Source organism: Condylura cristata, unplaced genomic scaffold (assembly GCF_000260355.1).
Source record: "Condylura cristata isolate star-nosed mole 26May11 unplaced genomic scaffold, ConCri1.0 scaffold00017, whole genome shotgun sequence".
NCBI classification, from domain to species: Eukaryota; Metazoa; Chordata; class Mammalia; order Eulipotyphla; family Talpidae; genus Condylura; species Condylura cristata.
In genome coordinates, this window is record NW_004567118.1 from 36,016,864 (window position 1) to 36,040,027 (window position 23,164).

Here is a 23,164-nt window from a genome sequence, read left to right on the forward strand (position 1 = left end):
CGCCCGCCGGAAGAGGGGGCGGAGCCGCGCCCGCGCGGTCCTAGCGCCCGCCGCTCCCAGGGTCCCCACCCACCCCGCGAACTCACGGCTTCGGGGGCGGCACATGTCCAGGCTCGCCCCCGCCAAGGAGCGGGGACTCCGCAGTCCCCTTGGGAAGGGAGGTTGTGGCTCCGCTTCTCCCCCAAACTCGGGAGGTGCCTACGCTGGAGGGTGCGGAGGGCCCCGGGGGCCGGGCTGAGCCGCGCCACGAAGGTTCGCGTCTCCGGAGTCAACAGCCCCGGTCTCGGGGGCCCTTGTCGCGCAGGGGCCTGGGGCTCCAGCTTCCAGGTGCTAGGCAGCCGAAGCCTAGCAGCCAGATCGGGGAGCGCGGCTGGGGCCGGGAGGCCGGGCTGGGCGCTGGGCCAAAGGAACCTCGGCCCCAGCCTCAGGGTGCGCCCACATTCCTTCCGCGACCGCGGCCCTGCAACCGAGATCAGGCCTGGCCCAGCCCTTGGGTGTCGGGCCACCGCCCCCACCCTTGAAGAGACCACACTCTAGGCAGGCAGCTGATGTTTTTATTGGCGCTACTTTCCCAGTCGACTGAGAAACTGGTTTGGTCCAGCTACACTTTCCTCCTACCTGCTTTGCTGGGAAGGACTTGGGGTGAGGGACATCCTTTAGCAGGGATCCCCTCTGCTGAAATATGTTGCAGAATATGATGCACTCCCTCAGGGAAAGGGAGGCCTCAGAGGTTGTGCAAATCCTTGCTTCAGGATATAGGTGTGGGGGCGGATGACAGCTCCTTCTGACCTCCCAGCCCCAGGCAATGCAGAGAGGCTAGCCCGAATGGCCAGTCCAGGCAGGCCCTGGCTTGCCTCAGCTCCTCAGCACTGAGTGGCTCTACCAGTGGGCACCAGAGGCTTATTTTCTAACTGGGCTGGGGGGAGGAGACAGGGTATGTGAATTGCCAGTCACCTCCAGCCTTTTTCTTCCAAGGCTCTCAAGATCACCTTTCTTCCAAAAGCTAAGTCTGGCTTCCAACTATAGCCCGGCTGGGCCCTGGAAACACTGACTTAAGAGAAGGTGGGGTGGGGAGAGAAAAGAGCTGTGTGGAGGGGATGGAGGAGATCCAAGTTTATGCAGGGCCAAAAGCAGAACAGGGGCTTTGCTGGTTCTTACACCCCACTAATAACACAATCCAGAGGTCCGGTGGGGACAGTTAAGCTGCAGCACTTGCACTTTTTAAGAACATTCAGAGATGCAGTATCAGAGTGGTCCAGAAGTATCCCAATGCCTCATGGAGGGGCTGGCTCATCTGTGACAGCTGGAGAGTACAAGAGAAACCACTGCAACCTCCAGCAAACTTCAACTAGCTCCACACCCACACAGTGCCCAGGACGCCAGACCCTGCCAGGTCAGAAGCAGGTTCACACTTGGGCCCTTCCCGGTGCAATGGGTTAAAATACAACACTGAGAAGCTACCCCAAGCCATTGACAGGCGTTCCTATCCCCTCCCCCCACCCTCCAGGGAGCAGGGAGCTGACCCACATGGTTCTCCTTAGCCCTCTCCTGATATGCCCACTGCTCCCCACATCAGTATATTTCAGTCAGTCTGCCCGTTCTGCTCCCTACTCTGTCTCTGGTGGATCCTCTCACCTCCTGCACCTCTGGCCTATACCCCAGTTTTTGAATGCATAAATAAAACATTAAAAAAAAACAAAAAACAGCTTCGCACTTAACTGGTCTCTAGAGTAGGAGACAAATGCATTTGGGACCTGGGGAGAAGTGGATGCAGCCCTTCAACGAATCCCAAGAAGCACCCACCCTTGCCCAACCCAGGCAAGAAGCTCAGTTTTACCCCACAACTTCTGCTTTCATTTATCTGGGCCCTGAAGATGCTTTTAGTGATTTGGACCATGACCAGCTGGGCTGATCCTTGTGTAGGTGAAGAGAGAAATACCATACTCACGTCGAACAGCCAGGAGAGTATTTCCATGGCAACAGGACACAGACGTCACAGTGTAGGGGTGTGTCTCATCCAGCTGCACTGGCCGAGGGAGCCCAGCATCCTCATCCCTCCTTCCTAGTCGACCTCGGGCCCCTTTGCCCCAAGAGTACACCTCACCTTCTGCCAGAAAGAATCCCAAGAAGGAATTTTGGGGATTAGCAAGGAGTCCCTGACTGTCATACTGGCCCCAATATGAGGTTGCTGAGTCCAGCAGTCATGAGTATGATAATCCCTCATTGCCCATGGACCTGCCCGGTCCTTATATGCCCCCATAGTGCCCACTAGTCACCTGCCCCAATGGCTACAGTGAAAGCATCCCCACAGGCGACCATCGCTATCTTGATGCCCTGAAGACCCTGGACTTGACAAGGTGCCCGGCTGACCCGGCGAGCACTGGTGCCCAGCTGTCCGTGCTGATTGCTGCCGAAAGTGTAGCAGTCACCAGAGGCTAAAGGGAAGGAGAGAGGAAAGCAAGGAAAGGGTGCTGCAACCGCGGCTCCAAGGAGCCAGGGGAGGTCACCTCTGGCCTCTGCACTCAGGTCCGACTTACCAGTCACAGCAGCTGAATGAGCGGTACCCAGGTCCACACTGAGCAGAGGCTCCTGGTCCAGGGGTGCAGAACCTAGAGGTGTGAAGCTCAGGGCCTCCTCTACTTGCTGAAAGGGGACAGGCTCCTCCCCCAGGGAGAGGTGGTCCAGGCCCAGCTTGTTGAACCTGAAGCAAAAGAAAGTTTGTATGGACTGCCCTGCCCTCACTGGTCTGGCACGAGCTGGCGCTCCAGGGGGCAGATTCCAACTGGGTTGAACATAGCAGCACCCTCAACTCCCATAGTTTAGTTCCGGTCCCTGGTGGGAGGGAGAGAGTGACAGATGGAGCACTAACAGCCAGGGCGCGTGAGGGACAGGTTAGTCATCCGGGCACTCCTATTTACCTGTTACTCCCACAGGCCAGGGCTTGGCCAGGCACAGTGAGGATCATGGAGGAGTCAATGCCACATACAACCCGCTGGGCTTCCTGTCCTGAGGGCATGGATACCTGCTGGGGACAGCTGTGGGACTCCCGGGTGCCCAGTCCCAGCCGGCCTACAAGAAGCCAAGATGAGGCTAACTTGAGACTTAGGGCTGGTGATGCCAGGAGGAGGACCCACAGGAAGGTGAAACAGCATGAGGGAAGATCTTTTTTTTTTTTTTTTAAGGTTATTTACTTATTCATACAGAACTGGGGTACAGGCCAGAGATGCGGAGGGTGAGAGGATTCACCAGGGACAGAGTGGGGAGCAGAACAGGCAGACTGACAGAATAATTCACTGAGGGGAGCAGCGGGTGGGTCAGGAGAGGTCTGGCACGCCATGTGGTCACCTCCAGGGCAGGCGGTAATCGAACTCATACAGAAGTGGCTAAAGCTTCTTAGTGTTGTGCTTTAACCCACTGAGCCACCAGGGAGGGCCGAGAAGATCGTTTTTAAGCCTAAAATGCTTGTCCTTGGTCCCCAAATCCTACTCCTTCTTTAGGATCCTATTCAGATGCCACCTTTGTCTCCCCCAGATGGCGTCTCTTGCCAATCCTTGGACTCCCACACTCAACCAGTGTGGTACCCCAGGGCTGTCAGTCTTCTATCATCCTGGAGGTGTCTTCTCTCTCCCACTATACTGAGTCCTCCAAGAAGACAAGAATCCCATCTAAGTTACTGCTAGATTTTTTTTTTGTACTTTTTAAAGGGACAGGTTTATTAGGAAAAGGAGAAAGAGGAAAAAAAGAAAAAAGGCACCTGCATAATCTGAGTGGGCAGCAAGCTGCTGCTGCTGCTTTGCTAAGGGAAAGGCTTTTATTTGTTTTCTTTTGTTTGTTTTACATAAAAGAACTGGGGTGTAGGCCAGAGGTGTGGGGTGGTGAGTGGATTCACCAGAGACAGAGTGGGGAGCAGAACAGTACTGAAATGCACTACTGAGGGGAGCAGCGGGCAAGACAGGAGAGGTCTGCTGCGCCATGTGGGTCAGCTCCCTGGCCAGGGATCAAACTCTCAGTGATGACAGCACAGAGACTTAACCTCTAGCCCAGGAAAGGTTTGTGAAAAGAAATGCCCTCAGGAAAGGTTTGTGAGAAGAAGTGTGCAGGACAGCTGTCTAAGTTTATCTCAAGTTATCTCTAATTTTAAAGCCTGGCCTGATCCCTGACACAGAGAAGGCCAGAAGGATTACTACTGAATGAATGAAATCTAATCTCCCTCATTATAGGCAAAGTACCTGAAGGAAGTAACATCTTTTCACAGTACCCAGCAGAGTGGACAGATATAGTGGGTATGCCTACAAGTTTGGTAAGTAAACATAAGAATGGAGTTAGAAGAAAGCAAGAAAAATGGGCCATGACAGAAGGTGGGTATGAAGGGGAACAAAATCATGACTGGAGAGCTGTGAAAAGGGAGCCCAGGGCTGCCCTGGTGGCACAAAGGGTTAACAAGCACAGCACTATGAAGCTGTCCACAGCCACTGCAGCACCAGTTCAATCCCCAGCCAGGGAGCTGACCCACATGGCACAGCAGATCTCTCCTGTCTCACCCTGCTGCTCCGCCCAGCAGTGTACTTCAGTCAACCCACGTCTTCTGTTCCTCTCACCCCTGCACCTCTGGCCAATACCCTAGTTCTTGTATGCACAAATAAAAAAATAAAGGGAGCCCAGATAGAACAAGGGTAGAGAGCTTACCACCATCGCCACGGCCCCAGGCAAACAGTTCTCGCTCATTAGACAGGGCCAGCACATGAGAGGCCCCACAGGCCACCTGTACCATCTCATAGCCCAGCAGGGCTTCTACAATGGTGGGCTAGAGAGGAAGCAAGGGGAGGCAGTGAGCGAGGGACCTGCGAGGGCCTGGGCATCTGTAGGGACAAAGCTGCAGACTACAAACTCTCATGAGGTGGCTGCCTCCTTAACTCCCCCACCCACACCGTAACCTTTGGGGAAGGCTGGTCTTCCTGTACGTGCCCTGAACATGTGCAGCCTGGAAGCTGGAGGGACCTGTGGCTGCTGGAAATCCCCCTGGCTGCACTTAGGCATCAGCTCTCAGCTCTGGGCTCCTTGCCAGCTCCCTACTTCCCCATCCCAATGTATGACACCCACCTGGCTGATGTCATTGAGGCTACCATGGCCTAGGCACCCATTGCTGCCACTGCCGAAAGTCATGATGATACCTCTGTCTGGGAGTGGGTAGTGAGAAAAGGGAAGTGAGAAAGGCTAGGCTGTTCTTCTGACAGGCCCGTCCAATCTAGAGTTGGGGGCTCAGGTGGAAGAACAGGACGGGGTAGAAGAGGACAGGGTCTCTTTCAAGTGTGTCACTCCGGACAGGTGACTTAGCATCGGAGCTTTGGTTTCTAGATCTGTCGAGCAGAGAACTACCTTCCCGGGCCTGTTGTGAAGCGTAAAGGAGCCTGGGGAAGGATAGTACCTGGTACACAGTAAGGGGGAAATAGAAGCATTAACCGAGCAGTTTGCAAGCAACAGGGATGAGGGGATTTGCTTTGGGGGCCTTCTCATAGCTGTTACAGGGTAACCCCTAGCTGGCTCACCAGTCAGGCAAGCTGTGAAGAGGTCCCCGCAGGCCACATGTTTGATGGTCACACCCGACTGGCCCTCCAGGAAACGGGACACGAACTGGGGCTGCTGCTGTTCCACAGCTCCCGGCAGGAGGGTGCCACCTCCTGCACCTAGGGGTGGGGCCTGCAGGGGACCGGGAGGGGCCTGAGTACCCCATACCCACCTTGCTGGTGCCCCCACTGCACCCTGGGGTCCAAACCCCACGCCCCGCTGCTCACCTCCCACAAGATGAGGCGCCCAGACCTTGTGACACCGGCCTTCTGCGTGCGCCCTGCTGCCACCTGGACCACTTCAGTGTTGAGCATGGGCAGCCGCAGCGGGGTGCTGAGACCACCACCCCACGTGTACACCGATGACAGCGGAGGTGGGATGGCCGGCCGCACGGGCCCCCGGGGGATGCCTGTGGGGACAGCGCATGGCCCATTAGGCTGACGGGAATGGGAAGGCGACCACTGGGACGTGGTGCCCTGCCCCGACTTACCCCTGCAGCGGCCACTGGTAATCCTGTTCCCTGTGCTGCCGGGGACTATGGGTGGCCCAGTGGCCAGGGACTTCTCTGCTCTGGGGACAGATGGGGGCCTCAGTTCACAGACACCCCCGCCTCCCCCAGAGTTCTGACATACAGGAGTGGAGGCCTTGCCTTGAGAGCCCTCCGCTCAGGCTTAACTGTGCTCCCACAGGCTGCTCCCTCCTGCTGCCCAGACCCCCACCCTACTCCCTGCACAGGCCTTCGCATGCGGACGCTGCCCAAGTCTGTGTGGAGGTTGAGGAGGGCGCGGATGCAGAGGGGCTGGGCCATGATGTGACTAAGCGGTGGCCTCTGTGTGGGCTCCAGGCTGAGCAGACTCAGGACAAGCTGGCGCAGCTCAGGGCTGTACCGGTCAGAGATGGGTGCAAAGGTGCCGCTCATAATCTTCAGCACCAAGGCTGGCAGGTTCTGTGAAGGCACCAAGTTGTGGGGTTGGTCAAAACCTCAAGTTGGGTTCTTAGACGGCAGCACACCCTCTCCCAGGTCTGGTGGGGTGTTATGGACCTGTCCTTTGGTGTCCCAGCATGAGAGGGGAGCTAGACTTTGCTTTCAAGAGACCCTAGTCTGAGAGGCGAGCAGCAGCTATGTCCTCAGAAATCCTGAGTTGTGGGGAAAAATCAAGTCTGGCGCTTATAACAGCACATACACTTTAGGGAGTTCCACCTTCACTTTAACTGGGGGACCCAACCTCTATTCTCAGAAACCTACAGTCTGAAAGAAGCCACAGCCCTGGCCCGAGGTAATCCAATGAGGGAGACATGACTCAGGCAAAGGAGGAAACAAAAAAGTAGTTGAGAATAAGGACTGGGGGTAGAGTGGGCGGGTCAGCACGTAGAGAGATTCCTGCTTCTCCCCAGCTGTCATCTGCGGGTGTTTATACTCACTGCAGCCTCAAAGGCCCTTTTGAGGCTAGCGAGCTCGTAGAGGACACACCCCAGGGCCCAGATGTCACTCTTCTGGTTGTAGGGCTTGCCCTCACACAGTTCAGGGGAGATGTAGCATGGAGTACCCACCACCTGAAAGGGGGATGCGGGTATTAAGAATCCTGAGGAGTAAGAAGCAAGAGTTCTTCCCCAGCCCAAGTGAAGGCAGCTGCTTCTGCTCCCTCCCGCAGGACTGCCCAGCCACAGAGGCTAGGGTCTGTGTGAATGGGGGAAGTGAAAACAGATGCAGAGTGAACTTGGCCTTCAAAATCTCCAGCACCCTTGAGGTCCCCTCCATCCCCAAGCACCGTATAGGCCTTGCTCTTGCTGCTAAGGATCTTGGAAATGCCAAAGTCACCGATCTTGACAACCATTCGGTGTTTATCAAGAAGAATGTTTTGGGTCTTGAGGTCTCGGTGCAGGATGAGATGGGTGTGTACATGATGCAATGCAAGCAGGATCTGCACAAAGAAGTGCAGGATGGTCTCTTCCTCTAGCAGGGAATTACAGCGCTTCTGGATGAACTCAGCTAGAGTGCCCCCTGCAGCCACAAGGAGACAAGTCAGGATCTGCCTAGAACAACCAGTCTCCTTTTATGAAACTGAAAGTCCAGTGAAGGCAAGAGCCTGTCAGTGTGATACAACTGGGGACAGAACTCTACTTCTGACCCTCATCCAAGCCCTTTCCAACGAAAGAAGTCCACTGATCGTATCCCAGATGTGAGAGGCCCTTAAGAATCAGGCCAGAGCCTCCCTGGTGGCCTAGGCATTAAGTCTCAGCACTATCACCTCTATGGCCTGAGATGGATACCAAACCAGGGAGCAGACCCATATGGCACAGCCTTCTGTCTCACCCGCTGCTCCCCTCAGCAGTGTACTTCGTCCATCTGTTCCCCACTCCGTCTATGGTGAATCCTCTCAACCCCTGCACCTCTGGCCTACACCCCAGTTCTTCTATGCAATAAATAAATAAGTCTTAAAAAAAAAAAAAAGGAATCAGGCAATAAGGCAATGCAAAGAGGCTGGCCCACCTGGTGCATATTCCATGGCAATCATGAGGGCCTTGTCTTCCAGGAAGTTCTCATAATACTCTATGACATTGGGGTGGTTAAGCAGCTTGAGGACCTGGCACTCATTTTGGGCTGCCTGCCGCTCTTCCTTGGTCATCTGCTCCACGGGGATCTGTTTGATGATCACCAGTTTCTGATCAGCCTTTCGCAAGCACAGGTGCACAATCCTGGGGCACAGTACAAAAGTGGGCACCAACTGAGGCTCCAGCCACATCTCAGGCTGGGCAGGCCTGGTGACCAGATGTTCCTTAGAAGAGGGAAATGAGCACCCAAGGCAAGAGTCATCTAAGTAGTCCAAAAACAATGAGTTTGGGGATGAGAAGAACTGATTACAACTCTGCCAGACTTTGGGCAAGTCATTTAATCTATCTTGAAACTCAGTTTCACAACAAACACAATAAGATAGTCAATCTTCATGTCTCTAAGTTTCCAGACTCTGGAGTTAACTGGGTTCAAATGTTGGCTTCTTCTCTTAATAGTTACCTAGTCTGGGATTATGTGACTCCATTATATGGAAAATGGAATTGACTTTACAGGGCTGTTGAGAAGATCAAATGAGAAAATGCATGAAAATACTCTGAGTGGAAGCTATTCACATTATTGTTGTATTCCAACTGAGGCCAGTGTTCACAAAAGCAGGGTTCTTATTCTTTCTTGTTCACCACTCTATTCCCAGTACATACTGCGGTATTTGGCACCTCAATTCATTTCTGCTGAATGAATGGACTTGGAAATGGTCATCTAAGTTTCAAATTTGTATCTCCAGCTCAGACTACTCTGAGCCCCAGACTTATATATCCATCTGCCATCTCTTGCATCTCTGCCTGACTAGTGTTCAAGCATCTGAAATTTTAGCAAATTGAAAATAAAATTTGATGCCTGTGCCCAAAACCTTTCTTTCTTCAGTATCTTCCACCTCAATAAATGACACCTCAATTATTAAAATCAGACCTCTAATAATCATGCCAGAATATTTCCCATTCCTGGCTGCACTAGCCTAGGAAACAGTTCCTTTCACTCTGATCACCCTCAAATCTAAATTCGCACAGCTGCAGCGCTCTGGCATTTTTACAATGCATATCAAGACGATCCTCTCCTTCAGCCTCTTTCCTAAATTATTCATCCCCTCTACTTCAGCCTATAAAGCCATAATCTGGCCCCCATCCTCCCTAACAATCATATCTTATGCCATTCTGGCCCACTACATTCCAACTCCATTCGTCTTTTCTCAGTTCTTTTACTCATAATTCTTTCCCTCCACATATCTTGTTTCCTCTGCCTTCACCTTTGGACTACTGGTTCTCATTCCGTAAGCTCTGGCTTTAAATTTCACCTCTCACAGCTAATTTTCCTCAACTACCTCATGTAAGTGCTCCCTGGCATGTACCCTATGTTTGCAGCTTATTAATAATTGTTTTAAGAGTGTCTTATTTATCGTATAATTTTCCAATGGTATGTACATACACCCCGAGTGGGAAAGGGCCTTAACTGGACACCTAACGCGGTGAGCCTGACAATATATAATAGTTGGCGCGCAGTATTTGCTCAATGAATGTCAGAGACGAAGGAATAGAATAGAGCCGAGAGCGGGGAGCGGGGAGCCGGGGGCGGGGCTTGTGGGTGGCCAGGGGCGTGGCCTCCCTAGAGGCGGAGACTGCCAGCTGGGGCAGGGACCGGAAGCTGGGCGGGGCTGCCCGGAGTGGGTGCTCCCGCTTCGGGGAGCGGCGAGCCAGGCAGGGGTTTCAGGATCAGAGTTAAGGCTGATTTTCCATTTCCCCCGAGAAGTCCCCTCCCCCAGAGCCCTGGCTCACCCGAAGGCACCTCTGCCCACCACTCGAATCCGCTCGTACTTCTCCATTTCGTTTCTCAGAGTCACATGTCCGGAACCCCGTCTAGCAGAAGCGGCGCGTGCGCGTGCGCAGACCCACCCACTCGGAGCCACGCCCCAGCCGGCGCTGCGTTCGCGGGGCGGGGCGAGTGGGACTAGGTGTGGGTACAGCCTGGCGTCAGTCTCGGCGGGTTTCTGCCGCCGCTGCAGCCCTGACCCGCCGTGGCTTCTTCAGAGGGGTCGGAGGAGTAAGGCAATATGCCATTTCTTGGGCGCCCTGCAATGATCAATACAATATCCCCACATATGTGGCTACCTCCGGTCCTGCATAAAGCTTCCTTAGGCTGAGGTGTGTGTTTGGGGGGGGTGCCCCGCGCAAGCCGAGCGAGGGTGGGAAGTGAAACCCATTTCTCTCTGCCCACCCCAACCCCCTTTTCGCCTACTGGTGACGCGATTGAGGGAGAGAGTAGATTCCCGTTCCACTCAGTGCTCGGCCCTCCCCAACTGAACTCTGTCTGAGCGCTTTGTCTGTGGGGCAGCAGCTAGGTTAGGTTTCGTGTTTGCGTAGGGAGGGACCGGGGAAACCCCGATCTGTGCAAATTGATTCACCGGAGGAGGACGTGACCCGGGCTCCAGACTGTCAGACAGTGAGCACTGCGCTCGTCAACACTCAACTGTCCACGTGTGTCTTGCACACACGATACTGCTGCAGGGTAATGTGCCTTCAGTGTATAGCTGTGGAGAACCTCCTACGGGGAAGAGAAGCGGGGAGTGAACCACTCTCCAAGCGCATGGGCGAGGAGGACAGACAGCCGTTAGATAGGACCTCAAAGCTTCTGCCAGAGGTGGGGAGCTGTTCTGTAGGATCGTTATAGCCTCGACTAGAAGCGAGTTTAATTCCAGTTATGTCCCTGACATCTCCTGCTCTACGTGAGCCCCATAAAAAGCGTGGGGGGAGGGTGATGATTAGCTGACTCGTTGCCCTGTTACTGAGAGTGAGAAGGTAAGGACAGGTGTTTCTCTGCTCCCACCTGCCCATCGGGAAAGTACCCCAGCCTGTCCTCTTGGAATGACCGCTAGAAGGACCCTCAAGGGCCCTGGCTCAGCGAGGTGGCTGGCTCCAGCCCAGGTTGGCTGGCTTTCAAAGCTGCTCTGTGAGCTAAGGGGAGCGCGGGGCGGGAGGGTGGGGGTGGAGAGCCACTCACCCGGGACACTCATGCTGTCACCTAGAAACCAGTCGGGCCTTGGTTGACCCGGGAGCCCCACAGGGGTTAATATGTAACCTTGGTGTCATCAGGGGAGCAGAGCAAACATGCAAAGGTTTGGCTTGGTCCCTGGGTCGCTGAGGCCTCAGCTTCTCGCCTCTTGTCCCACTGGTTGGACCATTTCCCTAGACACTTCTCCGCTCCTCTTTGCCACTCCGCACACCCTGTCACTTCCCACCCTTCCCACCCTCCGACTCCCGCTCATTGCCCCTCCTGGGTCCACGGAGTCCAGCTCACTCCTAACAGTAAGTCTTTTCCTTTAGTGGCGGGAGGAGATCCCGTGCCATGGTGAGGACAGGCTGACACCTAGTGGCCGCGAGCGCACACGGCCCCGGGATACCGCCTGAAGAATGAGGGTCACCCTAGCAGCTCCGGCAAATCGGCCGTCTTCCCCGCCCCAGTCTCCAGGGAGCCGGGAGAGAGAGCTGGGACTGTCTGAGGGAGGACTGTGACAACCGCTTGGCCCCGGGAACCCTAGAGCGGGCAGGGAGGAGGGGTGCGAGGTTAGTCAGCACTTTCTCGGCACAGACCCGCGCGGGGCGCGGTACAGGCAGGTAAACACGTCCCGGTGTCCTCATCTGGCCCGAAGCTAGAGTTCCAGCGGGTAGTGTCCAGGCGGAGATCAGGGTCCGAGGCAGGGTCCGAGGCGGGCTCCGACGCCTCCACCCGGCCCGGCTAAAATTTTGGACGTGGGTGTGTGACTGGTCCCGCCCAGCTCTGACCAGAAAGGAGTTGAGGGCGGAGAGTGAGTTCTCGGAGTACCAGCCCAGGCGGGGGAGCCGTGGGCCGGGAGAATGTGGGGACGCGGGTTAATGAGACCAAGCGAGCGAGGCGGCAGTCCGTCGGCAGTCGGGAGGCGCCAGCCTGGGGTGTCTCGGCGGCGGTGCCCCCAGGACAGCCGCTTTCGCCCGAAGTCCGCGGGAACCAGGCGGGGCCGGGAGGCCCCCCGGGAAATGAAGCTCGCGCCCTCGGTGCGGCAGAGGCGCCGGAGAGGCGGGGGCTGGCGGCCGGGGCGGGGCCGGGGCGCGGGCGGCTAGGGGCGGGGGCAGAGGCCGGCGGGGAGGGGACGGGAGGAGCGAAGGGGCCTAGAGGACTCCGCGAAAACTGAGTGAGGCTGGCGTCGGCGGGAGAGTCGTCCCGGGCGGAGTGGTCGGAGAGGGAGCCCGGTTCCCCGAGCAGCCCGGGGAGGCCGCCTAGAGGGCGGACAAACAGACGGCCGGGAGGGCCAGCATGCCCCCACTGTTGCACCCCGCCCTGCCGCTGCTCCTGGGCGCCACGCTGACCTTCCGGGCGCTCCGGCGCGCGCTCAGTCGCCTGCCCCTGCCCGCGCACGTGCGCGCCGACCCCCTGCGCACCTGGCGCTGGCACAACCTGCTCGTCTCCTTCGCCCATTCCATTGTGTCAGGGATCTGGGCGCTGCTGTGGTGAGTGAAGGACTGGGGGAGCGAAGGTGGCTAGGGGATACCTCGTTACTCGCTTTGCCCATCACTCGCGGGCCTGCTGAAGCCGAGCCGTCTCACCTGATTCCGTCTGGAATGCTGTCCAGCCCGGAGCGGCCGCGGCCCCTGGACTGGGGGAGCTCCTCGGGGAAACGGGAGACACCTGGGTTTCCGCCAAGCCCCTCCTCACTCCCCAGCGAGCCAATAGCGGGAGCCCAGACTCCTCCGGGGCTGACTAGGGTGATGAGGGAGTTGAGGGTCCTTGCAGAGGCTGAGACGAGACCCTGACTTCTTCCCTCCCTTCCAGTGTATGGCAATCCCCCGAGATGCTGGTGGAGATCGAGACGGCATGGTCGCTTTCTGGGTACTTGCTCGTTTGCTTTTCCGCTGGTAGGTCTTGCCCAGGAAACATTAAGTTGGCTCTTACTGTACAGCCCACCTCGTGACTGCTTCCCCTTTTCCCTCCTCCAATAGGGTATTTCATCCACGACACGGTGGACATTGTGGTTAGCCATCAGGCTCGAGCTTCTTGGGAATACCTGGTCCATCACGTCATGGTGAGCAGCAGAGGGCATGGTATAGGGCTGGGATGTGGTCTAGGCTTAGACATAGCCTGGCTTCCTCAAACTGGTAGGGGTCAGACTGTCTTCTTAACTGTCCAGACTGTTTTCTTAACTGTCCAGTCCTACAGTTCATACTAGGATGCTGAGAGCTTGGTGCTCCTGTGCCCTCAGCTGACTGAGGCCACACTAATCCATGGCCTCACTCAGTATACTTCAAATAGAGTGGTCAGGGATTAAAATTTGAAGGTGTTGAAATATATCCTATTAGGAAGCAAACAAGGGAGGATTTTCTGGCCCTCTATCTGGTGGCCTTGACACTCCAGCTAACCTTTAGAAAAGCCTTGGCCTTAAGTTATCCTAACCTGTCTTCTCTCCCTTGCTTTCAAGGCCATGGGTGCATTCTTTTCAGGCATATTTTATAGCCGCTTTGTTGGTGGGGGTGTCCTCACACTGCTGGTGGAAGTGAGCAACATCTTCCTCACCATTCGCATGATGTTGAAGATCAACAATGCCCAGGATCTCCTCCTCTACCGGGTCAACAAGTATGTCAACTTGGTCATGTACTTTCTCTTCCGCCTGGCCCCTCAGGCCTACCTCACCCATTTCTTCCTGCGTTATGCTGGCCAGAGGACCCTGGGCACCTTTCTGCTGAGTATTCTGTTAATGCTGGATGTCATGATCCTAGTCTACTTTTCCCGCCTCCTCCGCTCGGACTTTTGCCCTGAGCGTGTCTCCAGACGGCAACACAAAGACAAATTCCTAACCGAGTGAGGGGCACAAAGCCTGGAACAGGACTTGGCAAGGACAGCAAACAGTGGAAGGAGCAACCTCACTTGTCAACTGAGACTTGGCCCAAGCCTGGGGCATCCTCTCCATTTATCAAGCCTGCACCCACAACTGAAAACACTAATGAAAGCATTCCTCTGAAGTCCTTGTCCTTTCTTGGGCAAGGGGTGCGGGAAGCAGATGGACCGGTTGGACATGGTAGATGGGTGTGGGGAGACAAGGTGCTTCCAGAAAGCAAGCCAGCCAGCACTGCCCTGTAATGGATGCTAATGAAAACTGGTATTGGTATGTTGAAGGCATGTTCTACTTTCATAGGACAACTAAAACTCTAGTCTGCATTACAATTATCTGCTACCCAAGCTCCACCCCTGAGGATTATAACAAGTATGGATAGGGATGAGTATTCCAATCGGGTAAGTAGACCAAAAAGCCCTGTTACTGAAGTGTGTCAAGTCTAACAGTATGGTCTCCCACCAGCTCAAGCAGAAACCAACATAAAGACAAGAAGCATATTTATGGTGAAAAAACTGTATTTAGAATTAGCCAGCTGGAGTCAGTTTAGATGATCCCAATCTGAAAAACAAAAGGGAGTTTAGTTACTAGAAGCTGAAACAGTAATGTGACGATTAAGCTGGAATAGTTAAAAAGCAAAAATTAGGCACATGGTAGGGAGCGCCAAATAACAAGGGTGCAATCAGTGAGTTGAACTAATCAGCAAGTCAGGCTTTGGTCACTAACAAACACATCATTTACACCCAGAAGCCAAAGGTTAAGAAACTCCTCTATCTAATCTTACTTTGTTGGCAACATCCAAAGCATCATAGTCAGGAGCCAGTCGGACATATGCCTTCTTCTCTCCATCAGGTCTAGGGAGAAGAAAGAAGCCTTAGTCACTAAGGTCCTCACTGCCCCCATGGCCTCCCCCCCACCAATTGCACATCAGTGGTTCCTTTGTTCATGTCATTCTTTTCCAAATAGTGATTTCTCCATCATTTGTGCACAGAGAGGAGTAATGGAAGTCATTTACCCACAAAGCCAATTTTCTTATAGGAAATACAAGGCACTTTGAAACTGAAAACCAGATAGTATGAGAATTTTCATTTTATTTAATTCAGGACCTGCTTCAATCTAGAGACAGCAATCACGAACATTAAGCACTACCCCATGTAAATCAAGTCCCACAGGCAGGACAAACCTGGTTTCCGCAAAAGTCCATAAAAAACTAATTCCAACAGGGGTTGCTCACCTCTCAAAATGTGTACAATGCAATACCTACTTCTGATACCAAGAGCAGACTTATGCCATTCAGGTTTCCTACCTCCCCAGGCCCCAAACTTCTCTCTATCCCATGGGGCCCTACTCACCGGATCAGGGTATTGACCTTGGCCACATCAATGTCATAGAGCTTCTTCACAGCCTGTTTAATCTGGTGCTTGTTGGCCTTGACATCCACAATGAACACAAGTGTGTTGTTGTCTTCTATTTTTTTCATCGCTGACTCAGTGGTAAGCGGGAACTTGATGATGGCATAATGGTCAAGCCTAGGGGAAGAGGAAAAATGGGGTCATCTGGCCCTGGTCCAGAAGGACAAAGGATGGGGCCCTCTTTTGGAGCTTAAGGTCTGGGTGCATCAGACAATTAGGTTGCAAATCACTTTGGAGTCAGACTTTGGTCGCTAAACAGTGTCATCATCTGCACCCTAAAACTAAGAACCTGGAGTCTCAGTCTGGGTGCCGAACCCTTATACTTGGGCATATTCATATGAAGAACGTTTACTGTTAAGTGATCATCCTTGTGTTCCAAACCCCTCCACTTTTATTTTACCTCAACCTTTCCAAAGAGCCTATTTTGAGAAGAAGCTTAAGTTTATCCCATGAACACAAAACAAAGCTAGACAATGGAAACCTGAAACCCAAACTAAGCTTGCAAAGATTGTCATTTTACTCTGGGTTGACAGGACTATTTCTGTTCCCTTGGGTTGCTCAATCTGGCCCAAGGCCCTGCTAACTCATGCAAACTACTTTTTAGTCTACAGCTAAAGCTAACCTACCAGTGGTTTCAACTACAGCTATTACAGCTTTCTCCCTAAAATTCAAAGAAGCATGGCTGTTCATCTAGACACTACTTCCTGATTTTGAAGTTAGAAGTCAGGTCTCAATCACACTATATTCTAGGTGCAAATGGGCGCACAGCCGTCAAGTGCTTTCCTTCATCGACAAAACTCACTAGCCCGCCTTTTTTCTTGGTTTAGCAGTGGGAGAAGCAGAATCTACTGGCAACTACTACCAAAGCTCTAATGAGTGGTCCCTAAAGTCAGTTATTACCAGTAGTGTGACATGTAAATACTCAAGAACCCAAACCTTTCACCAATTTCCCTCTATTCCTTGAGAGTAAAAACCTGAGAATGAACGAAACTTCCACATGCTGGTGCAAGGCCTTAACTGTTCAAAGTTGAATGAATCACCTGATAAATCTCACCCCTTATTCTCCAGTTCCCTATAGCAAGTGGTGCAATGAGGTATCAATTAAGTTTGATAGTCCATTACAACAACTAAGCTCCCAAAGTTAACTACAAACTGACCACCTATAAAGGAGAAAATTCATTAATCTTGACAGTAATTGGCTTAATCTAAATAATTCCTAAAAGTACTCTTCTTAACAGGGAATTAAGAACCCCACACTCCAGTTAGAGAACTTTTTCAAGGATACGGGGCAGTACTAACTTGTTTCTCCTGGGAGCGCTCTTCCGCGGGTATTTGGGTTGCCTTCGGAGTCGCAGTGTCTTGGGCCTCCGAAATGTGGGTGAAGTGCGGATCTTCTTTTTCTTATGGCTGTGGACGCCTTTCAATACTGCTTTCTTGGCCTTCAACGCTTTTGCCTTGGCCTCGGCTTTGGGAGGGGCGGGGGCTTAGAGAAATAAAGAAATTTGGAGTGCAGGTTACAGAAATGCATCGTTTCCGGCCTGAAGACCGGCAGTGGGTTCCCTGTGCCACATGTGCATCAGTGGTTCCTTTGGAGACATCACAAGACTCAGGTGATGAAAATTTTTCCATCATATGCACGATAAGGAAAAGGTACACAGTGCTACCTTACATCTTAAAAGAAGAAAATAAAGTACTAGGCAGAGCCTTTAGCGATCTTAAGGCCTGCATGTACCTCTGGTCTATGCCTAAGTGTTACTACGTTCCCAATGCCAAATACCTGACAATCCCCGCGCCTGCCGGTCCGGCCTCCCCAACCCCCTTCACTGCAACCCAGCCCACGCGGTTAGGCCCACGCGCGCCGCAGCGCGACCGAAACGCGAAAAGCAGCTCCGCGGAGCAAGCACCCCAGGACCTAAGCCATTAACCGTCCTCCCAACTCGTTCACGCTGCGGGGTACCAGGCTCGCGAGCCGTGGTCCCGCGGCTCACCACACACCTTCCTTCTTTGCCTTCGGCGCCATCTTCGTGAAAAGGGTTTCCAAGGCCCCTTCTCAAGGGCTTATAGCGTCAAGGCCCACCTAAGCCTCGCGATGTTTTATACTGAAAGCTGATTGGCCAATCTGTATTGTGGCGGCCGCCGGGAATGGTAGCCTCACTCACTTTGCGAGCATGCGCCACCCCGCCCCCTGAGACGCTCACGGGTTCTCGGGAATTGTAGTTTTCGTGGCGACACGTGTTTAATCGCGGTAGCGGGCGGGTGGTGCCGCTGCCTGCCGATCTGGTCTGGTCCTAAGTGCTTCCTATCGAGCGACTTCCAGTCTCAGCCCTCAGGATCGCAGTGCAGGGAAACAGTAACTGAGGGAACCGGAGTTAATATAACTAAACTGACTCAAAGCTCTAGAATGTCTCAGCAACTTGCCCGGTCTCATTTCCTCAGACAACTTGAGTGAAAATTGAGGTCCAGAGAGGAGACGTGGCTTATCAATCACAGGGATTTGGCGGCAGAGAAGCCGTGTAGAGAAGAGGAGCAAAGTGACAGGACACGTAGGGACCGGTCACACCTGCTCTTTACGTGTGACTGGCTTCCTACCAGTATCCCAGACCCGCAGCACCTAGATTTCTCCAGCATTCACTGGTTGCGAATAATGTCTCCTCCCTCTAAGTCATCTTTGCCCCAGTCATCGTTGCAATTTCAAACTCAGTTACTGATACACAAAGTTGATTAAATACCTCAGATTTGTTCTCTGAAGGTCTCTCTACTGCCCCTGCACCTCGTCGTTGCTGTCTCCCCTCTCCTCTTGAAACCCGACTTCCCCAGTGACCTTGGGGTTTGGTACCAGCTACCCCCTCTTCTAATTCGCAGAACTGCAAAAAGGAAAAGTCCCCGGGAGGAAAAGAGAGGAGAGCGTCCAAATCCGAGGGAAGTCCCCCAGTCTCGCAACAGTAACCTCCCCAAAGGGTGGAGTTCCCTACCATCTACCCCTTCTTTGCCTCCATTGCAGGAGACAGCTTGATCTTCAGCTCCCTCCCCCCGCACCCCCATCTACCGCAGCTTTGGAATTAAAGACAACAGACGTCGACGTGTCTCCCTTCGGAGGGCACCCCGTCCCGAACCTAGCATCCCCGCCACGTTTCTCCCACCACCACCCCCTCCCCTCAACCCCCCACCTCCCAGGCCAGAGGGCGAGCGGGGGCAGAATCTATGAGTCACGATCTGGGCCTGGAGTTAAGGAGGGAAGCGCCGCCTCTTCTTGGGCCCCTTCTCTCCCCCTTTCCCCTCCCATCTGGCTCCTGGCGCAGCCAGATGCTGCGCAGCAATCACCGATTCCCCATCACCAATTCGGCTGGGTAAGGGTCTTTGTGGAGGTGCAGCCCCGACAGAGGTGTGGAGGAGAGCGCCCTGGGGAATCCGGCTCTGGGAAGAATTCAGCCTGGGTGGGGGGCGGGACTGAAGCGGGAGAGGCGTCTGGGAGCCCCAGAAGGAGCAGCACAGAAGGGAGGGGGTGGTGGGAGGCCAGGGCCTGCAGCAAGGCCGGAGTAGCCTGCAGAGGGGCGGGGGGCGGCCCTACTCCAGGAATTTCCGGGGATCAAGTTACAGCGCTCGCCGAAGTAGAGCCCTGCGGGACCAGAGGCCCTGCAGCTCACTGGGCCCCTCGCCCTCTCCAGCAGCCCGCTGGCCTTGCGGCGCCGTCGCAGCCCACACTGACCCCGTGTGGCCGGGCCGCTCCGAGCCCCAGGGCCGCTCTGTTATGGTCGGGCCGCCTCAACCTCGAGCTGTCGTCGGGTCTCCGCGGCCCCGAGTTATTGTAGGAACTATCCGGCCGCGTGTTATCGTAGGGTCTGCGCGGACCCGAGCCCCCCAGGACGGGAATCCCCGCCCCCACTTGGCGCGGGAGGGGTCTCCTCGACCTCGAGTAGTCTTCGGGACGCCCCGGGCCCGGGTGATTGTGGGCTCGCCCCGGCCCAGGGTGATAGTCTCATCCCCGTGGCCCGCGGTGGTCGTAGGGTCTTCGAGCCCGCGGGCCCCCTCCGGTTCTTCGTGGCCCCGAGTTATAGTCGGGACATCTCGGTCGCGGGTGATTGTTGGGTCCTCCCGGGCTCGGGTCGCTGGGACGGATCAGGCCTCCGCGCCTTCTCAGGGCGCTCCGCAAGGCCGCAGGCAAGATGAACATTCTGGCGCCGGTGCGGAGGGACCGCGTCCTGGCGGAGCTCCCCCAGGTAGGCGCCAAGGCCACGTCGGGGTTCTGGCAGCCGTGGGCTGTGGGCGGGGAGGAGGCGGCTTTAATCCGCGGCGGGCCCCAGCCCTGCCTCCCAGCCAGGCCTGCCGCTTTGGGTGGTCCCCATTCCTGCGCACCCGCGCCCCAGGCTGCTTGGCCGCGGGACCGGGTCGGGGAGTGGGTGAGTTTCAGCCTCCTGCTCCCTCGTAGTGCCTGAGGAAGGAGGCCGCTTTGCACGGGCACAAAGACTTCCACCCCCGGGTCACCTGCGCTTGCCTGGAGCACCGGACAGGCACCGTGGGGTGAGTTAGAGACTAAGGGAAGAAAGGGTATCCCAGGAAAGCCCCTAACCAAAACTAGGGTGCACAAGCACCCTTCTTGGCGCTCCCTTTCTGCCTCTGCCAGCTGTGGCTTTGTATGCCCCTGTGTCTTCCCCTTTCTTACCTGCAAAGTTGTGGTGAGCGCTGTAAGATTGGGTTGGGTAGAAAGATGGCAGTTGGGTTGATCGGAAGATTTGCTTCCCACATACTAGCTATTTGAACTCTAGACTGTACCGACAGGGATAAATCTTTTTGTGGATAAGTCCATTTGTGGATTAAAAAAAAAGGGTAATATTGATAACCACTGCCATTATTAATTGAGCATCTGTGTGTTGGTTACTCTTTTTTCTTAAAGATTTATTTATTTAAACATATAAGAACTGGGGTACAGGTCAGAGGTGGGGGAATGTTAGAGACAGAGTGGGAAACAAAACAGGCAGATCTACTGAAATACCCTGCTGAGGGGAGCAGGGGGGAGACAGGAGGGGTCTGCTGGGCCCTGTGGGTCAGCTCCCTGGGTGGGATTGAACTGGTGCTGCAGTGAATGCGGCCAGCTTCCTAGTGCTGAGACTTGCACAACCAGGAAGGGCCTGTTGGTTACTCTTAAGAATCTTCAGTTAAATGGAAAACACCATGTCTTTAGGATGTATCCTCTTTTCAGAGATATTAAAATAGATGTGGGGGAAGTGCTGCATCTCATTTTTCTCATAAAACTTTCCTTGACTACCCAATAAAATATATACTAAACCTACACTTAGAAAATCATCAAAATGAAGTACCAAGAGGCTATGTAATTTGTCCAGAGTAAGCTACTAGCTTTTCTGCTAATTAAGTATGAGGACTGGAACTCAAATTCATGTTTCTCACACTAAAGGACAATACTCTCCTTCCCAAGCTGCCTGGGAAGCCTGGTGTTTCTGGTAATGTCAGACTTGGTGCAATACCTTTCTGAGCCTAAACACACACACGCATGTGCACACACACAGGGGACGCTGTAGGGTGCAAGTGCCCACTCCTTTTGTCCACTTTTGTATCTAGCAGATTTAAGATCTCCAAGGTCATTGTGGTTGGGGACCTGTCAGTGGGGAAGACTTGTCTCATTAATAGGTAAGAGGGTGCTGGAGCTGAGCTTGTTGTTGGGCTGGGCAGGGTGGGACATGCCTAGTGAGAGCGTCTGATGACACCCTCAGGTTCTGCAAAGATACCTTTGATAAGAATTATAAGGCCACCATCGGAGTGGACTTTGAAATGGAACGATTTGAGGTGTTGGGTGTCCCCTTCAGTCTGCAACTGTGAGTGCTTCCTCCACCTTTCCAGCCATTCCTTCTCCCAGCGCCCATACCTCACCTCATTCCCCCCTTCCCCCCACACACCTGTGTTCACTATTTCCTCCCAGCTGGGATACTGCTGGACAGGAGAGGTTCAAATGCATTGCATCCACCTACTACCGTGGAGCTCAAGGTAAGAGGCTGGGTGAGTGGGTAGGTGGGTGTACCTGAAATGAGACGTAGAGTCAACCTGGGTTTTTTTTCTGCCTTCTTCCAGCCATCATTATTGTCTTCAACCTGAATGATGTGGCCTCCCTGGAACATACCAAGTATGTGGAGATGCCGAAATATAGTGGGTGCCCTGAGGAGTGCTCAGGGAAAAGGGGAATCACGGGCATGGGAGGAGAGGAGAAGAATACACGTAGGAGCAGAGAGAGGGCATTTGGGCAAATGAGTATCAGTAGGAGCAGCCTGTCCAGCTCACTAATCCCTCGCTGTCCACCATCTGTGACAGGCAGTGGCTGGCTGACGCTCTCAAGGAGAATGACCCTTCCAGTGTACTTCTCTTCCTTGTGGGTTCCAAGAAGGACTTGAGTGTGAGTGTGTCAGTAGGGAGATTTCCAACTGGGTGAGGGGAACCCCTTTGCCCTACAACCTGACTCTGACTTTCCCTCAGAGTCCTGCTCAGTATGTGCTAATGGAGAAAGATGCACTGAAAGTAGCCCAAGAGATGAAGGCTGAGTACTGGGCAGTCTCATCTCTCACTGGTGAGTCAGGCCTTCAGCTGTGATATTCCTGCTTCCCACTGCTCTACTCCTGCTGTGTGCAGTGACCCCAGGCCTGCCCCTGTCCCAGCACCCGTGTGCTCTTTGTGGCAGGTGAAAATGTCCGGGAATTCTTCTTCCGTGTGGCAGCACTGACCTTTGAGGCTAATGTTCTGGCTGAGCTGGAGAAATCGGGGGCCCGGCGCATTGGAGATGTTGTCCGTGAGTGCCTACCTGGATGAGGGAGGCAGAGATACCAGCCGGGGAATCTCCAGGCCCTCTTCACATGTTTCCCACCCTTCTTCAGGCATCAACAGTGATGACAGCAACCTCTATCTAACTGCCAACAAGAAGAAACCCACCTGTTGCCCATGAGACCTGAGAGGATTGTCTGGCGATTCCCCAGGCTTGGGCCACTGAGCTACCTTGACTTGCCCAGAGCTCAACCCTTGGACATTTGCACTGAGTCTTTTTTCCAGACCAAAGAGCTGCCTCTAGTGGCAGTACCCCAGAAGGCTCACAGGACCATGCTAGTCACCCTGCCAAAGACTGGACCCCCTCCCCCCCTGCAGCTCTCCCTTCTCCAAGGTGCCTTTCAGTGGGGAAGCTCTTGGGTATGAGGATACTTAATGATTCCAGCCTCACACAGTGCCTTATGCATTAAAATCTCTTATTAGCAGTTTGGGGGCTGGAGTCCTTTGTTGATGTGAGTTGTAGAATAGGTAGTGCTATCTGGTTGTCTTGGGAGTGGAGTCTCCAGCTGGAATCCTGATCAGCCTTGGCCCCTGGGTAGGGCATATACAGGCTAGCAGCGGGGACCAACTGTTTTTCTTGGGGGTGGGGTGGGCTGCTACACTGGACCCTCAGTGGGTGACCTCTGACTATTGACTCTGAAAGCACTTTGGTCCTTTCTGCCATCGGGTATTTTTTTTTTTTACTTTTTTTCTAACTTCGCTTGAGATGCATCTTTGGATGCTTTTTGGACTAATCAAAAGGCTCAGAGAGGCCATGAACCAAGCTCTTACCAGATGTGGTACTAACATCTAACCATATTAGTAAACATAAAATTGAGTAGTAGCCTTTTGCATTGTAAAATGATTAAAGAACTACATTGAATATTTTTCTTCTACAAAGAGAAAAAGATGTGTTCTGAATTAAGAGGGTCTGTGTTTGAATTCTTCCTGTTTATCCTGGGA

At 53.9% G+C, this 23,164-nt stretch overlaps 4 protein-coding genes across 7 annotated transcripts; 2 read left to right on the forward strand and 2 right to left on the reverse strand.

Annotated features, from left to right (window-relative positions):
* Positions 1-540: 540 nt before the first annotated feature.
* Positions 541-9,997, reverse strand: NEK8 (NIMA-related kinase 8). 2 transcript variants are annotated; one of them, XM_012726649.1, is made up of 15 exons: positions 9,907-9,997; positions 8,057-8,262; positions 7,335-7,567; positions 6,988-7,119; positions 6,303-6,511; positions 6,056-6,135; positions 5,793-5,974; positions 5,547-5,697; positions 5,101-5,177; positions 4,687-4,804; positions 2,919-3,069; positions 2,538-2,701; positions 2,277-2,435; positions 1,949-2,107; positions 541-1,303 (listed from the first exon to the last, which is right to left on the reverse strand). In XM_012726649.1, exons 1-15 carry the CDS (start codon positions 9,951-9,953, stop codon positions 1,275-1,277), a joined length of 2,097 nt encoding a protein of 698 aa, XP_012582103.1. In that variant the 5' UTR covers positions 9,954-9,997; the 3' UTR covers positions 541-1,274. The 2 variants fall into 2 exon arrangements, with proteins under 2 accessions (XP_012582103.1, XP_012582104.1); XM_012726650.1 differs by lacking the exons at positions 4,687-4,804; positions 5,101-5,177.
* A 2,243-nt stretch (positions 9,998-12,240) lies between these two features.
* TLCD1 (TLC domain containing 1) lies at positions 12,241-14,407 on the forward strand. Its single transcript, XM_004684851.2, has 4 exons — positions 12,241-12,612; positions 12,935-13,017; positions 13,102-13,184; positions 13,578-14,407. Exons 1-4 carry the CDS (start codon positions 12,419-12,421, stop codon positions 13,959-13,961), a joined length of 744 nt encoding a protein of 247 aa, XP_004684908.1. The 5' UTR covers positions 12,241-12,418; the 3' UTR covers positions 13,962-14,407.
* An 81-nt stretch (positions 14,408-14,488) lies between these two features.
* RPL23A (ribosomal protein L23a) lies at positions 14,489-17,471 on the reverse strand. The gene is made up of 5 exons (XM_004684852.2): positions 17,396-17,471; positions 16,700-16,883; positions 15,341-15,517; positions 14,773-14,842; positions 14,489-14,549 (listed from the first exon to the last, which is right to left on the reverse strand). Exons 1-5 carry the CDS (start codon positions 17,418-17,420, stop codon positions 14,535-14,537), a joined length of 471 nt encoding a protein of 156 aa, XP_004684909.1. The 5' UTR covers positions 17,421-17,471; the 3' UTR covers positions 14,489-14,534.
* A 1,130-nt stretch (positions 17,472-18,601) lies between these two features.
* Positions 18,602-23,080, forward strand: RAB34 (RAB34, member RAS oncogene family). 3 transcript variants are annotated; one of them, XR_001145516.1, is made up of 11 exons: positions 18,602-18,747; positions 19,539-19,617; positions 19,827-19,918; positions 20,975-21,043; positions 21,127-21,228; positions 21,333-21,397; positions 21,482-21,533; positions 21,719-21,800; positions 21,881-21,971; positions 22,060-22,190; positions 22,276-23,080. XR_001145516.1 is itself a non-coding variant. In XM_004684856.2 (11 exons), exons 1-11 carry the CDS (start codon positions 18,602-18,604, stop codon positions 22,341-22,343), a joined length of 954 nt encoding a protein of 317 aa, XP_004684913.2. In that variant the 3' UTR covers positions 22,344-23,080. The 3 variants fall into 3 exon arrangements, 2 of the variants coding, with proteins under 2 accessions (XP_004684913.2, XP_004684910.1); XM_004684856.2 differs by having other exon boundaries at positions 22,083-22,190; XM_004684853.2 differs by having other exon boundaries at positions 20,978-21,043; positions 22,083-22,190.
* Positions 23,081-23,164: the final 84 nt, after the last annotated feature.